The following is a 16,103-nucleotide window of genomic DNA, read 5'->3' on the forward strand; positions in this document are numbered from 1 at the left end:
CCGAAAGACTGGTCCGAGGTCACAGAGGTACCAAGTGGCAAAGCAGGGACCACTGAGCCTCGTGCGGTGCTCCTCTGCTTCAGGCTCCCCACCACCTCGCTCTGCCCTCAGCCCCATAGCCGGGGTTCCAGCTCGTGGGCTTGCTCCTCACAGGGATGGACCAGTCATGCCAAGCGAGGCCCTGAGGCTGGGTAGCCAGCCAGCAGCTGACCAGCTGCAACCCCGGAAGACAGTGGTTGGGGGGCTCCATGGCCCCCCAGGCCTACTGAAGGGGACATCTTGAGAATCACTCCTTCCAGGCACTGTGGGCGCCAGCCTTCTCCCCGCTCTGCTCAGAGGCCACACACACCTGGCGTGCCCACCGCCCGTGTGGCTCCAGCCAGCTTGTCACGGAGCCCGCCCGTGCCTCCTCTCCCCTCCCTCCCATTCTCGCCAGCTGCCACCACCACCAGCAGGCCTCCCACACTGCCCTCAGCGTCCTCAGCCTCCAAGCTCACTCTGTTCGTGCAGCCCCTGCCCTGGCACGCAGCCTGGGGGCCCTCACGCTGGGGCAGCACCTTGGCCAGCCTTGTCTCCCTGGATCCAGTGCACCCGCTGCTGCAGTTGGCATGTCCTCCTCACTGCCCCCTCCCCACATGCCTTGGAGCAGACGCCTCTCCCTCTGGGCCTGTTCAGCACCGACAGTGAGCCTGCCACGTGCAGACTGCAGGACGAGGACAAGAACGCCCTCCCTCAAGGGAGAGACATGCTCATGACTGAGGATGTCGGGAGGAATACGACAGGAGGAGCGGAGAGGAGAAGGGAGTGTTGAGTCTGCAAAAATAAAATGTGATTCTTTTCTCATAGTGGTTTTTTTTTTCTTTTTTTTTTTTTTCTTTTTACGACAGGAGGAGCGGAGCGGAGAAGGGAGTGTTGAGTGAAAGGGCATGAGGAGGGTCTGGAGAGTGTAGAGTCCAGCAGGTATAGGCTCAGCAAGAAGAAAAGCAAAGAGGAGTGCAAGTCCAGGTCCTGGATGGTGACAGAGGCAGCTGGGGTGACAAGGAGCAGGGTAGACTGGGGGTCTCGACCCCGCTCTCAGGCTCAAGGTTCAGCCCCAGCCTGACCACACAGCCACCCCACCCCCGCAATGAAACGCGTGCCCTCCTGCACTTTGGGATCTGAGACCCCAGCTTAGCTCTGGGGTAGCCTAGGTGCGAGTCCCAGCCCCTCTGGGGGCTCAGACCAGGCACTCAACCTCTCCGCCCTGACTGCACTCTACACATGGGGGCAATGACAGGGAAACCTCGGTGGGCTGCTGGGAGGAAGAAGTGAGGTCACGCACACAAAGGGCTGTGCAGGGCCTGGCACGCTGAGCGCACACCCCAACGCCGCTGTCTCCACGGCTGCTGCTGATGTCACTGTCAGGCTGTTTTCTCCTACCCCCTGGGCTGAAGGGCTCTCAGACACGGGCGCTGACCCTAGACACAGACCTCCTGGCCATCGGCACCAGTCACCGCACCACTCTCCCACCCAGGGCTTGGCTGCAGGCATGAAGTCGGCAGGCCCTCTGCCAGGAACACTCTTCTCTCTCCTCTCCACAGTTCCTCCTGAAGTCCTCCGAGTTCCAACTCAAACACCACCTCCTCAAGCAGTAGTCCCTGAACCCCACCCCTTTTCTGCATGCTCCCCAGCCTCCTGTACCTGAGACACGGCACAGGGGCCGGAGGCTCCAGACCAGAGGCACTGGGGATCAGAGGAGGGGCTTGCAAGTGAACGTTCCGTGCCCCTGGAAGCAGAGCTGCCCGGCAGTCCGCCAAGGCAGAGAGAGCCCATCCCACCCAACTGGGAGTCGGGAGGCCGAGCCGCCCCAGGGCCCTCCCACCTCCGGGGCGACGCCGAGGCGCTGTCGGCCCGGTTCTGCCCTGACTGGGGTGGGCAATCTCGGTCCGCCCCGTCTCGCCGCGCTGCCCACCTCGGGGATGTCGGCCCTCCGTGACCCCCGACCCCGGACCCGAACCAGGGCGGCAGGTGCCCGGCTGACCCTGGGGCTGCCCCGCCGCCCCGGCTGACCCTTCCCGGTTCCCGGTCCCCGGCCCTCAGCCCTCGGCCGCGCGCCGGCACTCACCGCGCGGGTGCGGCCCGAACGCCACCAGCACGAAGTAGTCCGCGAGCCGCGCCATGGCGAGGGGCGCAGGCGGGCTCCGCGGCTCGGGGACGCGAGGACGGCGCTCTCATGGCCCGGCCCCGGCCCTGGCCCGCGCACCCCGGACGCCTCGGGCCCGCTCCACGGCGGCGGCCAGGGCTCCAGACGCCATCTTCCCAGCCAGCCGGCCCGCCCGGCCGCGCCGTGCGCCTGCGCGGCCTCGCTCCGCCCCCCTGTGGGCGGGGTCCGGAGCGAAGCTCCCTCATTGGACCAGCGGCGCGGGCCCTGTTCCCGGGGGCGGGATTCAGCCGCTCACCACCCGCAAGCGGTGACAGCGACGGCGGCTCGGGCGGGTCAGCGGCAGGCGCGGGCCGGGTCAGAGCGCGCCTCGCCGTCGCGGCTCCCACGCAGGGCGGAGAGGGGTCGGGCCCCGCCTCTGGGAGCTCTGTCTGGGGGCCGCGCGGCTCCCGGGGCTCTCTCCCCCGGCGCTGTCAGTCTGGAGGAAGGCTGGAAGGCCCGGCCCTACCCACAGGTCTCCCAAACTGGGGCCCTAAGCCATCCCCTGGGGCTGCCAGCCTGGTGATAGGGGGGAGTACCCACCCAGGCCCTACCCTTGGGGTTCCCAGCCTGAGGAGGGCTCTGGCCCCACTTGGAAGCCCAGTCTAAGTGAGGTGAAACGCTTAACACATATACTTTTCTTTTTTTAATATCTGTTTATATATATATTTATTTATTATTCATTCATTCATTCATTCATTTATTTATTTTTAACACATGTACTTTTTAAAAGGCGCGCTGCACGTCCTGCTGTAAAGAGCCGCGTACTAGGCCGTGAGGCGCGGGGGCCCGGTGCGCTGCTTGGGAGAAGGCGGCACCACTCAGGGTTCCTGACAGTGCCCACCACCCCCAGGGCCGGGCCCGGCCAGGGCCTCCCCCGCAGTGACACAGGCATGGGCAAGGAGGACACAGAGTCTAGGGCAGAACACGCTAGGAGAGGAGATGGGGTGGGGGGAGGGGGAGCCTCAAGGCTGCTCGCTGACAGGCTGGGAGGGGAAGGCAGGGATGAACTTGTTTTGGGGTGACTTTGGCTGCTTCAAGAACCTACGAAGGAACAAACTGCTGGCGTTCCTCCTCCACCCCCTCGCAGGGGCCCGCCTGGAGAATGAGTGGAACCCAACCCAGAGACAAGAGCTGAGGGGAAGGACCACCAGGCTCCCCTCCCTGCCCCTGGGCACATGCCCAGCCACAGCCTCCTCTGCTTCTGGACGGTACTGGGTAGATAGGCTGAGAACCCCTCCTTTGTGCCCCAGCTGTCCTGAGTTGCCTTTTGTCACTTACACCCAAAAAGGTCCTCACCACCACATTACCACACCACTGAGCTTGTGCATGGGCAGGCAGTGTCCCAGGGAATCCCTCTGGCCTAGCACGGGAGCCCAGGACTGGCTCTTCCACAGAGATGGGGGGGACCCTGCACTCCATTTTCTTCCACCCTCATGCCCTCCTTGCAAGGAGCCCATTCCCTGAGCACCTGAGGGTCAAGGGTAGGTTTGGGGTCACTTCTAGACCATGACAGCCCCACTCAAGTTCCTGGCTACCACACTGTCCATGTTACCCTCAGAGGCACTCGCTGCTGCCCGCTTCCTCCCAGTGTGGCTCCAGTCACCTGTCATCCTGCCAACATCGTCGCCCCCCCCCAACTGTCTTCACTGTCCTCACCTGGCAAAGCCCAGCCACGCACAGTCCTGCCCATCCGTCTCCTCGAGGCCTGCAGCGCCAGCTGGTGCAGAGTAGCCACAGTGACACCGCGGCCCCAGCTGTGGATGCACTCTCGCCACTGCCCAGCCTGCTGACATCTGGTCAGCTCTGTTCTCTCTGCAGTCTCCTCTGACCCCCTTCCCGTGTCTCAGAAATGACCCCACTGTCCTCCTTCACAGAGAAAACAGACTTGCATCACCCCAAGTCTGCCTCCCTCACCCCCGCCTCCCCCTCCACAGCGACCACAGAGGCTCTGCCCCTCCTGCCCCCTCCCCACCTCTGGCTGTTTGCTAGGTGCCCCCATCCTCAATCTTTCCCTCTCTATGGATCCTCGCCATCGGGATTGAACTCAGTCTCTCCCACCTGAAAACACTCAAGCAAAACCTCCCTAGATGCCGTCTGCCCAGCCAATTGCCACCCTCGCTTTTCCTGCTCCACGATGATTTCTCTCTAAAGCATTCCTCCAGGGGAAACGCTGGTCTGCTTCTTGTGTGTTTCCATGGGTGAGCGGTGCTCCGGGTGGCTCCGCAGAAGCGGCTCCTCCGCCGAGGATCAGTGGGGGAAGCCCGTGGATTTCCCCTTGGGGGGCACGTGGACAGTTACAGACCACAAGTGCCACGAGCTGTGCTGTGCACGGGCTGTGGGATCACAGGGGGTCTCCGATCCAGTCAAGAGGGATAAGGGTGAAATAAGCTCCCAGGCTGAGACCTGAGGCCAGAGGACACCCTGCCCGTGGGCTGTCGGGGAAATGAGACCCTAGGCCTGTGGTGGCAGCCGGTGTTCTGAGAGAAAGAATGCAGTGGCCGAGGGCCTAAGAGACTGCGAATTTTTATCTATTTCTTCTTTATGGGCGGGGTGAGTGATACGGTCACATGTGTTTTGGAAAGACGGTACTGGCAGCGCTGTGGGAGGCAGATTGAGGGAGGACGGGGGCGCTGGTGGGAGAAAAAGGAGCCGCAGAACCGGACCCACCCCTGGGGTCCCTTGCCCGCCCCTCCCCCATGCCGGGTTCTGGCCTCTCGCTTCACTCTCTGTGGGTGATGCTCACCTCTCAGAGCCTCGCCAGCTCCAAAACTCCCCAGACTGTGTTCCAGGGCTGCCTTCTCTTCAGCCCCAGGCCCAGGATGCTGGAGGCCAGCAAGACATCCCTGCCAGGATGTCCCCCAGGTAGCTAACCCCTCCCCACCTCCCCCGCATCAGCAAACAGATGGGTGGGCTGACCCTCCTCATCTGCCCCCCTGCTCTGCTCTGTTTCTCTGACCCATCCTCTCTGTCCCCACTGCACCCTTCCTGCCAGCCCTTCAGCACCCACCTCCCTGCTGAATTCCACTTTTCTAACAGAAATGTGATCACATCACCCACCCTCCTTCCGGTAAAAATAAATAAATAGAAACGGGAATACCTGCTGATGCTTCCCTACCGCTCTTTAACATGGCAGGTGGTCACCACTTGTTGATTTATTCATCCAGCTAATGTTTGTTGAGCTCCCATGGCGTGTGCAGAAGGAGGGACGGAGAGTGACCAGGTCACTCATGATGACCCGATAGAGGGAGCAAGACTGGGCCGGGGAAGACAGAAGAGGAAATACAAATGGATGCAGAGATGCTCAGATGATCGGAAATGTCTGAGCGTGTGATGGGATAATTGTCCCCTCTCAGAGGGACAAAGGGATGAAGAACCCTGGCACCAAGTCCGTTATCGGTTGAGAGTGCATCAGCTTTGTGGAGAGCAGTTTGGCTTCATCTGTCAACATAAACACGGGCTCACCTTCAGCCAGAATTCCCATGTCTGCGAAAGTATCCTATAGAGACACATCTAGGAGCTCATGAAGAAGGGTTCTTGCTCTTGGAAAGCTTGAAAATCACCTAATTGCGTCCCAATAAACGATCAATTAAGTCACAGAACACCTACATTTTGGTGTAGGATCAACCGTAAGAAAGAATGGCACTCTCTATGTTTCCATATATTTTTACCTATATATGCGTGTGTATCTGTATATAGCGCACACACACAGGATGCATCCCCCCCTCAACAAAATGCACACAAGAGAAAGTCAAGAACGGGGCGCCCATCCGACCTGGGAGAGGAATCCACTGGATGGCAGTGAGAGGTTCTCACTTTCTACGTATTTAAATTTCTTACAAAAACCAGTTAATACTTCAGTAATGTTCCGGGGGTGGGGGGAGGGTAGGGTTTTTAGGAATAGAGCTGCTAGGACCTCTTGAGGAGGGGTCTCAAAATCGCCTCTGGCCAGGCCCCTGCCACTCATTGGCGCGGACATTCGGGAGGCGAGGCCCAGGGACCTAGAGGTGGTGGGCGGGACCCAGCCCCGCCAATCGCACTCCGCAGCACCCAGTTCTTTACCCCTGCAGGCTCAGGGACATTGTCCCCCACCAGAAGGTGGCGGAGGTGAGGCTGGCCTGCCGGGGTGCCTGGCCAGCCGCCCGCGCTCCGTACGGCCGCCGCCCTCTATCGGGCGGCGGGCGGAGTTGGGGTCTGGGCGGGAGCACCCCGCCCCGCCCCGCCGGCGCGTCCGGCTCCGCCTCCCTGGAAGACTATTTAACCCCGAGGTGCTGAGGCTCCGGCCCCAGCAGGGCCCCGACCGCCAGCTGACCGAGGAGGTTCACGCACCACCTGCAGGAGAGTCGCCCGCCCGCTTCGTGCCGCTTCGTGTCGCTTCGTGTCGGAGACCCTCGCCGACCTACCGGCGCCAGCCCGCGCGCCCCGAGGTGCGGGCGGAAGCGGTGGCTCAGCCTACGGCCGCCCCCAACACCTGCCCGGCTCACTGCCCCCTCCGGCCCCGCCCTCATGGCCCGGCTCTTGACGGTCACCCTCGGTTGCATCAGCTTCCTCTACCTGCAGCTCCCAGGCGCGCTGTCCCTCAGCCTGGCCCGGAGCCGGCCGCCCGCGCGACCCAGGTGAGCAGGGCTCAGACCACCCTGGCTGCCGGGGCAGGAAACCAGAGTGCTCGGGGGAGGCCTCCCCGCGACCCCGACCCCTCCCCAGGCCCTCTAGCCCCTGGTTGGGGAAACCCCCCACCTGCTGCTGGGGCTCGCCCCCTAGATCAGGGGCCAGCCCCAGGCCTTAAGCAACCCCAGAGCAGGGCAAAAGGCTCCGCTTTCTCTGCCTCTCCTCCTAAGGCATGCCCACTCCTCCACTGGCAGGGCAGACCCCTCCAGAGGAAAGGTCAGCTGTGGGAGGGGAGGCTGGAGGGGCCCTCAGGCCTGCCCACCTCCCCCCACCCCAAGGGAAGGGCTGAGAGGGAGTCACCTGAGCCCTGAGCTTAGTGGCCCCCAGAGGCCAGGGCTGCCCCTTGCCCAGGGAGGAGCAGGTAAATGGGCTACTGAGTGGCTGAGGGCCAGGCCCTGAGCCCTGAGCTCAGTGGGCTTCCCCTGCCAGTGACCCCAGGCCTGTGTAGAAGGGAAAGTGGGTGGGTTTATGGGTCCCTGAAAGGCTGGCCCGCCGGGCTTACTTCCTGCATCTCCCTCTGCAGGGAACCCCCAGCCCGGACTCCTTCCAGTGGCTTGCAGTCCCGGCACCCTGCAGCCCGGCCTGTGGTCTGGAAGCTGCACCAGGCCCTCCAGCCCCAGAGGAGTGCCAGCCTGGCCCCTGCTATGGGTCAGCCTCTCCGGAATGGCCCCCGCCGACACTTGGGTCCCCGCAGGCCCCGAGCCCAGCTCCTGCGTGTGGGCTGTGTGCTGGGCACCTGCCAGGTGCAGAACCTCAGCCACCGCCTGTGGCAGCTTGTCGGCTCAGCCGGCCCACACGACTCGGCCCCTGTGGACCCCAGCAGCCCTCACAGCTACGGCTGAGGCGCAGCAGGCCATACCCCTGCGTGTCCCAGCCGGGATGCTGCGCCCCGATCCCAGAGCTGCAGCTGAGCCCCCAGCCCAGAGCCAGCCCCGAAGCTCCTGCAAAGAGCAGTCCCTGGAACAGCGGTGCAGGCCCCTGAGGACACCCCTGCCCCACCCTGCCCCCACCAGGTTCTGCAGCAGCCAACCTCGAATGGCCGTGGACGCAGAAGCCAGTGCACGTGTGTGCACCCCGCAGACCCTGAACACCCAGGGGCAGAGCCCTGTAACGCTTGGAGTGTGACACTTGGAGGCGGGTTGGCAGCATTAGGGACAGGGTCTGCCCAAGGACGTAGGGCAGATGCCAGGGACCTGAACACCTGGGCCACCTCTGGGCGCGCAGGAGAGAGGAGGGGCCCGGAGTTGGCCCAGCGTGGCCTCTTCCCTGCTGGTCCTGACATGGTAGGATTAAGGTTGGACTGCCCTGTTCCAGCCGAGCCCAAGGTCGCAATGGAGACTCCCTGCCTGGGTGCCCTGAGGGCAGCTGGAGAAAGGGTGTAGGGGTTCTGGGGCAGAGCAGGGCAGAACACCCTTCCCCCTCCCTAGGGCAGGGTGGGAGTGGGGCGGGGCAAATCTCCCACTCAGCTAAGGCAGAAGCACCACCACCTCAAGGTGGGTAGGGATGGCCGAACAAGGGTTGGGGCCCCGCGGGCCACAGGGGTTCCCTGAGCCCCATCCTGCCCTGCGTGGGGACAACAGGAGGCTGGAGCAGGCTTGCCCTAAGAGCAGGCTTGCCGGGAGCCTGGGGGAGGGGACTGGCCTCAAATTATCAGAAGAACAAGTCCACAGCCAGAGGGCGGAGTCCTTGGTGTGTGTCTGCCCCCCACCCCGCCACCCCCCCACCCCGCCACCCGCCATGGGGTGGGGGGGAGGGGGAGGGGCTTTAAGTGCTGTGACACCAGAGCCTTTTGTTAGTCCTGTAGTACTGGCACCCTATGCCTCACGGGTTCAGAAATGTGGTTTCCGTTATTTAACAAATGTTCATACAGCACTTAATTTGTCGACGTTTGCCGTGTCACCCTCTCAGCCACCCTGTGAAGAGAGCGTGCCTTTATCCCCAGCTCTGTGGCCAGAGATCAGGGAGGTGCCCGCGGTCCCCGCAGTGTCCACCCACAGAGCCCATACCCTGGGTCACTGGCAGGCCTGCCCCTCAGGCCCCCGGGGGCCCCCTAAGGGCGGGAGGCTCCTGGAAGTGCCATCTGGCCTCCCACCCTTGCACTTGCTCTTCCAGCTCAGGGCTCGCCCCGTGGGAATAGTTCAGGCTGGTCCCTGCCCCGCTGGGGAGATGAACTGAGGACGGCAGGGGCTCCGGGGGAGGAGCCGAGCGCGCCCAGGCCCTGAGCCCAGGGGAGGCGTGGATGTTGGGGGGAGGCTGGAACAGGTGTGTGCGTGGGGGCCGGATGGGCAGCAGGCTGGGCCTCCGAGCTGGGGGCCTGTGGTCACCGAGGGGTGTCGGTAGAGCAGGCAGGGAGGGTGGGCTACGGCACAGGGCCAGGGGGACTGGGGGACAAGGAAGAGGAGGGCTCCAGGAGGGCCGAGTCAGGGAGAGTCAGGAGCTCAGCTTGGCCAAGACCCTCCCTGGCTCCGGCCCTGGGGCAAAGTCCCTCGCGGTCCGGTTCTCCACGCAGGATGCTCCCCCTACCAGAACACCACCCCACTCTGCACCCTCCTTGTGGCAACACGGACTGCCAGGAGGCCCCCAGGATTGCACTACCTGGTGCCCTTGCCGAGGTGCTGCCTGAGCCTTGGGCTGTTTTTCCTTAGGGTCACCTGCCACGGTCACAGCATCGCACTGTCGTCCACGTGGCCCTGAGCTCCAGACCGTGTCCTGGCTGCCTATCTGACACCCCACTTGGAGGCCTGGTGGCAGCCCCCGACCCCCCAGCGCCCCCACCCGCTGCCCCCCCACGGCTCCTGCCCCCCTGCCCCCTCATCTGGATCCGTTGGCCGCCCTTTGTCCCTCTTGGTCCAAGCCACCGCCTGCTTCGCGGTGATGGCTCCAGTCCCCGTCCCACCTCCCCAGGCCCCTCTCCATCCTTGCAGCAGATATTTTCCGAGCACTTGTGGAAACAGCGAAGCAACCCTGCCCCCCACCCGCAGGGACTGAGACTCCAGTGGGAGGAGGCAGAGGAGAGCAACCTCAGCAGTACAGCGCGTGAGGGATGCGCCTGCACGTGGAAGCTGGAGGCTCTATGGGCTCACAGGGGCCGGATGCACTTTGCCGTTTTAAGTGGGGCCCGGTTGCTTCTCAGCGTGGGCAGGAGGGGCCTCGCGGAGTGCCCAGCACCTCGCACCTCGCCCACTGCCCTCTCCCGACCCGCTCCACCCCGACCACACGCGGTGCCCCGGCCTCCGCCAGAGCGCCGGCCTCTTTCCAATGACGGGACCGTCAGCTCCAGGCAGTGCGGTCCCTGCTGTGTCCTCACTGCCTAACTCAGCCCACACACGGCCGGTGCTGTGAATTCATCTCTGCCCTGACTCGAGATGGAGCCCCTCGCTCCAAGAGCCTGACAAAGACCCCCTGGACCAAACGTGAGCCCAAGCCTCCAGCCTCGCCCAGTATTAGCCAGAATCACGCCCCTTGACAGAATCCTGGGGTTTAGCAAGAGTGCCCCCACCCTTGACGTCTCCTCTGGCTATTTTCCCTCCTGACCCCTGCCCACCCCGGCCGCCCCAGGCCCCCGCCCTGCCTGGTGGCTGTAAACCCCCAGCTCACTGTGCTGGTGGTTTACTCTGTGTTCAGAGTGGAGCCCGACCTCTCCCCTCTAGGAGAACGTGAATAAAGCCTTCTATCCCATTTTAACAGGTGTCAAAATGACTGTCTGAAATAAGCCCCGCCCCGCCCCGCCCCGCCCCAAATCCCAGGTGCCTGGGGATGATAGGGGGTTGGGAGGGGCCTACCGCCTGGGGCATGGAGGTGTTTAGAGCTTGGGAAGCAGGAGTGGGAGCAGCCTCGACCTCCCAGGCAGGTCAGTTGCTCCAGGGACGCTGAGGTTGGCTGGCGGTGGGGGGGCCGGGCCGCTGGGGCTGCTCCTGTGCTGACACATTAACTCTCAGAGGCCAGGAGGAGGGTGGATGGTCACTCATTACCGAGGGCCAAGGCCAAGGGGCTGGGTGGCGTCCGGTCACTTATGTAACCTGTGGGCATATATACGGGCACCCGGGCCTGTGGAGCTCTGCCCCCTCTCAGGATGAAGGTGGCTGTGGTGAGTACCCCAGACCCCGCACAGACTGCTCCCTCGGGGAAAGGGCGGCAGCACCATGCCCTCTCCCAGCGGGTTTCTGCCGGCCCGCTCATCTGGGTCAAAGGTCTCCCTCCTTCCTGTCGCGGTCTCGCTGGGGCAAGGGTCGTCGGTCCAACCCCTGGGCTCCCTGCGGGCCCAGGTCTTGAGAAGGAGATGCCGGGTAGGGGTGCTGCCAGAGCTGTGCACCACTGGGGAAGCAGGCATCCTCGGCATCCCCCCTGCAGATACGGACACCAGGAGCCTGGAGTATCCACCGCGCCCGTGCTGCGAGGGGCTGTGCCCCGGGGCGCCCACTGCCTCGCGGCTGCTCCACTTCCGACAGTCTCGTGCCCCCTTGGGGATGTCCTCACTCCCTCATGGAGCTGGCATTGTGGTGAAATGGGTTCACTCGCCCACCCAACCAGGACCCGGACCCTTCCCTGGTCTACCGGCCTGATATGGAGCCAGCGGCGGCCAAAGACAAGGGCAGCTTCCGAAACTACACGGTGAGCACCTGCGGCCGCCCCCCACTGCACCCCTGGCTCTCCCGCCCCTGGGAAGGGCAGCAGCTGTCCCCTTGCACAGCCCCAGGGGCCACCCTGGGGATACCCCGTTCACATCTTGTGGGGCCAGGCCTGGGGGAGGGGGGCAGTGGCCCCCTGGGTGTGAAGGGCAGGGGTTGGCGAGCTGCCTGGCTGACCCGCCGTCTTGCAGTCCGGCCCTCTCCTGGACCGTGTCTTCACCACCTACAAGCTTATGCACACGTGGCAGACCGTGGACTTCGTCAGGAGGAAGGTAGCTGCAAGACTCCTAACCCGAACCCCGCGAGGGCCGACCCTGGGGCTACGCTGACCTCTCCCTTACTGGCCCAGCATGCCCAGTTTGGGAGCTTCTCCTATAAGAGAATGACTGTCATGGAGGCTGTGGACATGCTGGATGCGCTGGTGGATGAGTCGGACCCCGACGTGGACTTCCCCAACTCCTTCCACGCCTTCCAGACGGCCGAGGGCATCCGGAAGGCCCATCCCGACAAGGGTGTGCTCCCCACCCGCCCCGGCTGGTGGTGGGAGAGGGTGGAGGTCCGGCCCTCTCCCAGCAGGCCCTGCCCCCCACCCCAGCCCCAAGGCTGTCCCTCTACCCTGGCCCCGGCACCCCCTCTAGCCTGCCCTGCCCCTCTCTCTCCCCCAGACTGGTTCCACCTCGTCGGGCTCCTGCACGACCTGGGGAAGGTCCTGGCTCTGGCAGGGGAGCCCCAGGTGAGGAGAAGGGTGGAGGGGGTGGGCAGGGCGGGGCCCAGGGCAGCCTCGGCTCTGGGCTCTGGACACCCACTTGGTGGGCAGGCCAGTCAGGCCCACCCACCGCTGCCTGTCCCTCCCCAGTGGGCAGTCGTTGGAGACACCTTCCCAGTTGGCTGCCGTCCCCAGGGCTCTGTGCTTTTCTGTGACTCTACCTTCCAGGACAACCCTGACCTCCAGGACCCTCGGTACAGGTATGCCTCCCTGGCCGTCGGCCCTCCCCTCTGCAGGGTGCTCCTGAGCCCCCCTCACCCTCTGTCTCTCCCTGCAGCACAGAGCTTGGCATGTACCAGCCCCACTGTGGGCTCGAGAACGTCCTCATGTCCTGGGGCCATGACGGTGAGGCCAGTTAGAGGCAGGAACAGTGGGGACTGAGGTGGGGGCCGCGCCTCTGGGTGCCTGGTGGTGACACCCTCTCCCCCACAGAGTACATGTACCAGATGATGAAGTTCAACAGCTTCTCCCTCCCACCGGAGGTAGGTGTGGGGGAGGAACCAAACCAAGAGCCCCGCCCAGCCTAGCCCCAGTCCGTCCCAGCGCAGCCCAGTCCAGCCCAGTCCAGCCCAGCCTGGAGCGCGGGGTGTGGTTCCTCCTGCCCCAGGCCTTCTGCATCATCCGGTTCCACTCCTTCTACCCGTGGCACACGGGCGGCGACTACCAGCAGCTGTGCAACGAGCAGGACTCGGCCATGCTGCCCTGGGTGCAGGAGTTCAAGTACGGTCATGCCCGTGGGGGGAGGCGGGGGAGGGGACTGGGCCTTCATGGGGCTCCGTCCCTCTGCGCTGCAGCAAGTTCGATCTCTACACCAAGAGCTCTGACCTGCCAGATGTGGACAAGCTGCGGCCCTACTACCAGGGGCTCATTGACAAGTACTGCCCGGGTGTCCTCCGCTGGTGACCGGCCTGCCCAGCCTGCCCACGCCCGGCTGGGTGCCCTGGGGTGACAGCCACTGTCAGGCACAGTCACGACCCACCCTGGCCCTTCTAGGGGACCCCACATACCCAACTGCATTCCCTGCCCTGTTGGCCCCTCTCCCCGGTTGCAATAAAGACTTTTGAAGCAGCTCTCGTGAGGCTGACCTTCACACCCTGATAGAGGCCGAGGCGTGTCGTGGCAGGGCAGTCACTCGTGGGGCGGGGGGCGGGAGAGGCAAGTCCGCGGTCTCGTGGACACGCGTGCCCAGCTGTTCCTGCTGCCGTAAATGTCTTGCTTGTCCTCCCAGCTCTGGCGTCAGAACGTGGGCTCACCCTGCCCACCTCCACGTTCTGAAAACAGCCACCAAGTCCTCTGGGCTCAGAACCCTTAAAGAAAACAATGCAAAATACCTGACAGCTAGGAGAACGCACTACAGGAAACGTGATAAATGTTCAGGTTAACTGCCATGAACATGACCCACGAAAACACGCCAAGAAACCCTCCGTGGGCCCCAGGGTGCAGCCCTCACCTTGGCCGACAGTCACCTTCTTTGCCTTGTGGTTTCGTCCCCCAAGTGTGCACCCCTCAGGCTGCAGTTCAGCGTCAGCCTTCCCTCTACTGCCGGTTTATTCCTTTGCAGAAAGTGGCTCATGTGTCTACGGACTTGCTGTTGGGATTTGCTGGTTGCGTCCCCATGATATCTATGAATATACTTTCCTCGGTCTTTCTTGCTAATTGGTAAATAAATTTCGAGGCTTAGTCAGATTCAGGTTTGACTTGTTGAGGGCAGGGGTGCCCTAGAGGTGGGGGCTGTGCTTTCTCAGGAAGCCCCGCTGTTTCCTGTGCTGTCAGAAGCTGCTGTGCGGCGGTTTCGGGTCTAAGAACACCCTCCACCGGATGGAGTGAGAACAGCAAGGCTCCAGTTCCGTCCTCACTCACCTGGTAGAACCCGGCAGTAAAGAGCAGCTCCCCTGGTGCTGTTTGGTTCCTGTTTACGGAGGAAGGGGAAGTAAATGCTCCTGTCTCTCTCTTAATTTACCATTTTGTAAGAGCTGGTTCCCTAGCATCCTTCAGACATGATCAAGTTGTCTGTTTTGAATAAAGAACGCGTAGATCTCAGCATCTTTGCGCTTCAGTGAGTTATTCTTACTGGTTCTCAGACAGGGTCGGGGAGGGTCCTGCCTCCATCTGACGACCCAAGGGCCTCTGGGATGTTCTGCCGTCTGCTGTAACCAGACGCCCGACTGCTTGTTTCCTGTGTCTGCTGTAACAAATTACCACAAGCTTGGTGGCTTAAAACAACAGAAGTTTATTCTCTCAAGTCCCGGAAGGAAGCCAGAAGTCTGAGATCAATGTGTCAGCAGTGCCCCCGCCGGAGGCTCCGGGAAGATCCAGCCTCAGGTGACAGCCAGCACACCCTGGCTGGTGGATGCCTTTCTCTTCTCTGCCTTCACGCAGCTCCTTCTCTGTGTGTCTGTCATCCTCTGTCCCGTTATAGAGACACTTGTGATGGCATTTAGTACCTACCCAGACTACCCAGGATGACCTCCTCATCTCAAGGTCCATAATTATACCTGCAAGATGCTTTTTCCAAGTAAGGTTACACTCACAAGTTCCGGGGATCGGACGTGGACATCTTTGGAGGCCATTTTCCAGTTTGCCCTAGACGTAGAATTGGCCCTTTCTCCAAGGAACCTTGGTCTTGCTGACTGGGAGGTGGTATTACAAATCCACGTGCTGGGGCTGAAGACCCAATCACTTCTTGAATGTCCACTGGTTGTAGCCATGAAAGGTGGCGTTGCCCGCTGCCCTCCCTGCCTTGCCCAGGCTGCTGTGTGGTCAGACCCTCCCGTTCCGCGCAAACCCCACCCCGGCCCTCCCTGTGTACCCCAGCCCCTCTGTGCGCTGGTGTCAGGAGAGGACGGGCTCGAGTGTGTCAAGAGGCTTTGCCCAAGCTCTTCTCCACTCGCTGTGCTTCCTTCTGGAGAATTCCTGCCTGCCCTGGGCTCCCTCGCACCGTCCCTGGGCAGCCTTCCCAGCTGCGGCCCCCTCTCAGCCTTTGAGCTCAAGCAGGGCAGGTGCAGGGCGCCAAGGGGGTCCCTCCCTAGAGTTGCTTGTGGGGTGCAGGGGGCTCTGAGCCTGGACTGGACGTGGGCAACGGGGCCTCTCGGCCTTCCTGAGAGCAGGGAAGAGGCTGGGGTGGGGAAAGAGAAACATGAGCCCCGGAGCTGGGGCGGGGGATGTTTGACAGACTGCCCCTCTGGGCCTGAAGTTATCACCCTGAAACCCCCCCGGGGGAGCCTCCCCAGTGCAGAGCAGGAGCGGCCACCTTTGCCCCTGCCCCTGGGTGCCCAGGCCTCTCTGTGGCCCTGCAGATCCTAACCTGGCCATCTCCAAAAAGGCCCCAGCGTGGGGGAAGGCCCCGCTGGGAGCCTCAGGGCCCTGGGGCAGCAGAGGAGCCCGCAGAGAGGAGGAGGGGCGTGGCTCTCCCTCCGGCCGCCTCCAGCCACCACCAGACCGCTGCCTCACTGCACCCGCCCCCCCTGCAGCTCCTCCTGAGCCAACCCTGGCCCCCGCCACTCCCACGGCCTGGGTCAGGCCTTCCAGCACCCTCCTAACTAGCCACGTTTCTCTGTCAAGGAGCCAGTTTCTTCTAAGAGAGTGGGAGCAAGGCGCAGAGTCTTACAGGAGTGTAGAATTTGTTATCCGGCCCGTTTGGGGCTGAAAGTTGGCAATGCCCGCTGGTAATGAAAACCTGGCGGGTTCGCGGCCTGCAGGAGCGTGGCGGCTGATTACGGCCTTTGTGACTCTGGCCAGGCCGACGGGACTGTGACCCGGCACTAGAGGAAGGTGGCTGCTTCCAAGGGCACTGATGGCCTAAGAAAATACAACAGTGAGTTCAAAGCCCTGAATGTCAGGCTCAAGCCTGGACTGAAAGAGA

General features: G+C 63.0%; 3 protein-coding genes across 7 annotated transcripts in view; 2 read left to right on the top strand and 1 right to left on the bottom strand.

Annotated features, from left to right (window-relative positions):
* Nucleotides 1-2,308, bottom strand: part of SBF1 (SET binding factor 1) — a 32,343-nt gene extending 30,035 nt beyond the window's left edge. For both annotated transcript variants that reach the window (XM_055085371.1, XM_024127194.3), the window contains exon 1: nucleotides 2,105-2,308. In XM_055085371.1, the coding sequence (XP_054941346.1) occupies nucleotides 2,105-2,159 (55 nt within the window). In that variant the 5' untranslated portion in view covers nucleotides 2,160-2,308. The remainder of the gene's footprint in view (nucleotides 1-2,104) is intronic.
* A 4,172-nt stretch (nucleotides 2,309-6,480) lies between these two features.
* ADM2 (adrenomedullin 2) lies at nucleotides 6,481-7,689 on the top strand. The gene is made up of 2 exons (XM_007123304.4): nucleotides 6,481-6,795; nucleotides 7,371-7,689. Exons 1-2 carry the CDS (start codon nucleotides 6,686-6,688, stop codon nucleotides 7,687-7,689), a joined length of 429 nt encoding a protein of 142 aa, XP_007123366.1. The 5' UTR covers nucleotides 6,481-6,685.
* Nucleotides 7,690-11,410: 3,721 nt separating this feature from the next.
* On the top strand, nucleotides 11,411-16,085 carry MIOX (myo-inositol oxygenase). Of its 4 annotated transcripts, XM_055085375.1 has the most exons (5): nucleotides 11,411-11,987; nucleotides 12,141-12,208; nucleotides 12,332-12,441; nucleotides 12,519-12,586; nucleotides 12,674-16,085. In XM_055085375.1, exons 1-5 carry the CDS (start codon nucleotides 11,411-11,413, stop codon nucleotides 12,766-12,768), a joined length of 918 nt encoding a protein of 305 aa, XP_054941350.1. In that variant the 3' UTR covers nucleotides 12,769-16,085. The 4 variants fall into 4 exon arrangements, with proteins under 4 accessions (XP_054941350.1, XP_054941348.1, XP_054941349.1 ...); XM_055085373.1 differs by having other exon boundaries at nucleotides 11,411-12,208; XM_055085374.1 differs by having other exon boundaries at nucleotides 12,332-16,085.
* The last annotated feature ends 18 nt before the right edge of the window (nucleotides 16,086-16,103 follow it).

The sequence above is a fragment of the Physeter macrocephalus genome, chromosome 6 (genome assembly GCF_002837175.3).
Source record: "Physeter macrocephalus isolate SW-GA chromosome 6, ASM283717v5, whole genome shotgun sequence".
NCBI lineage: Eukaryota > Metazoa > Chordata > Mammalia > Artiodactyla > Physeteridae > Physeter > Physeter macrocephalus.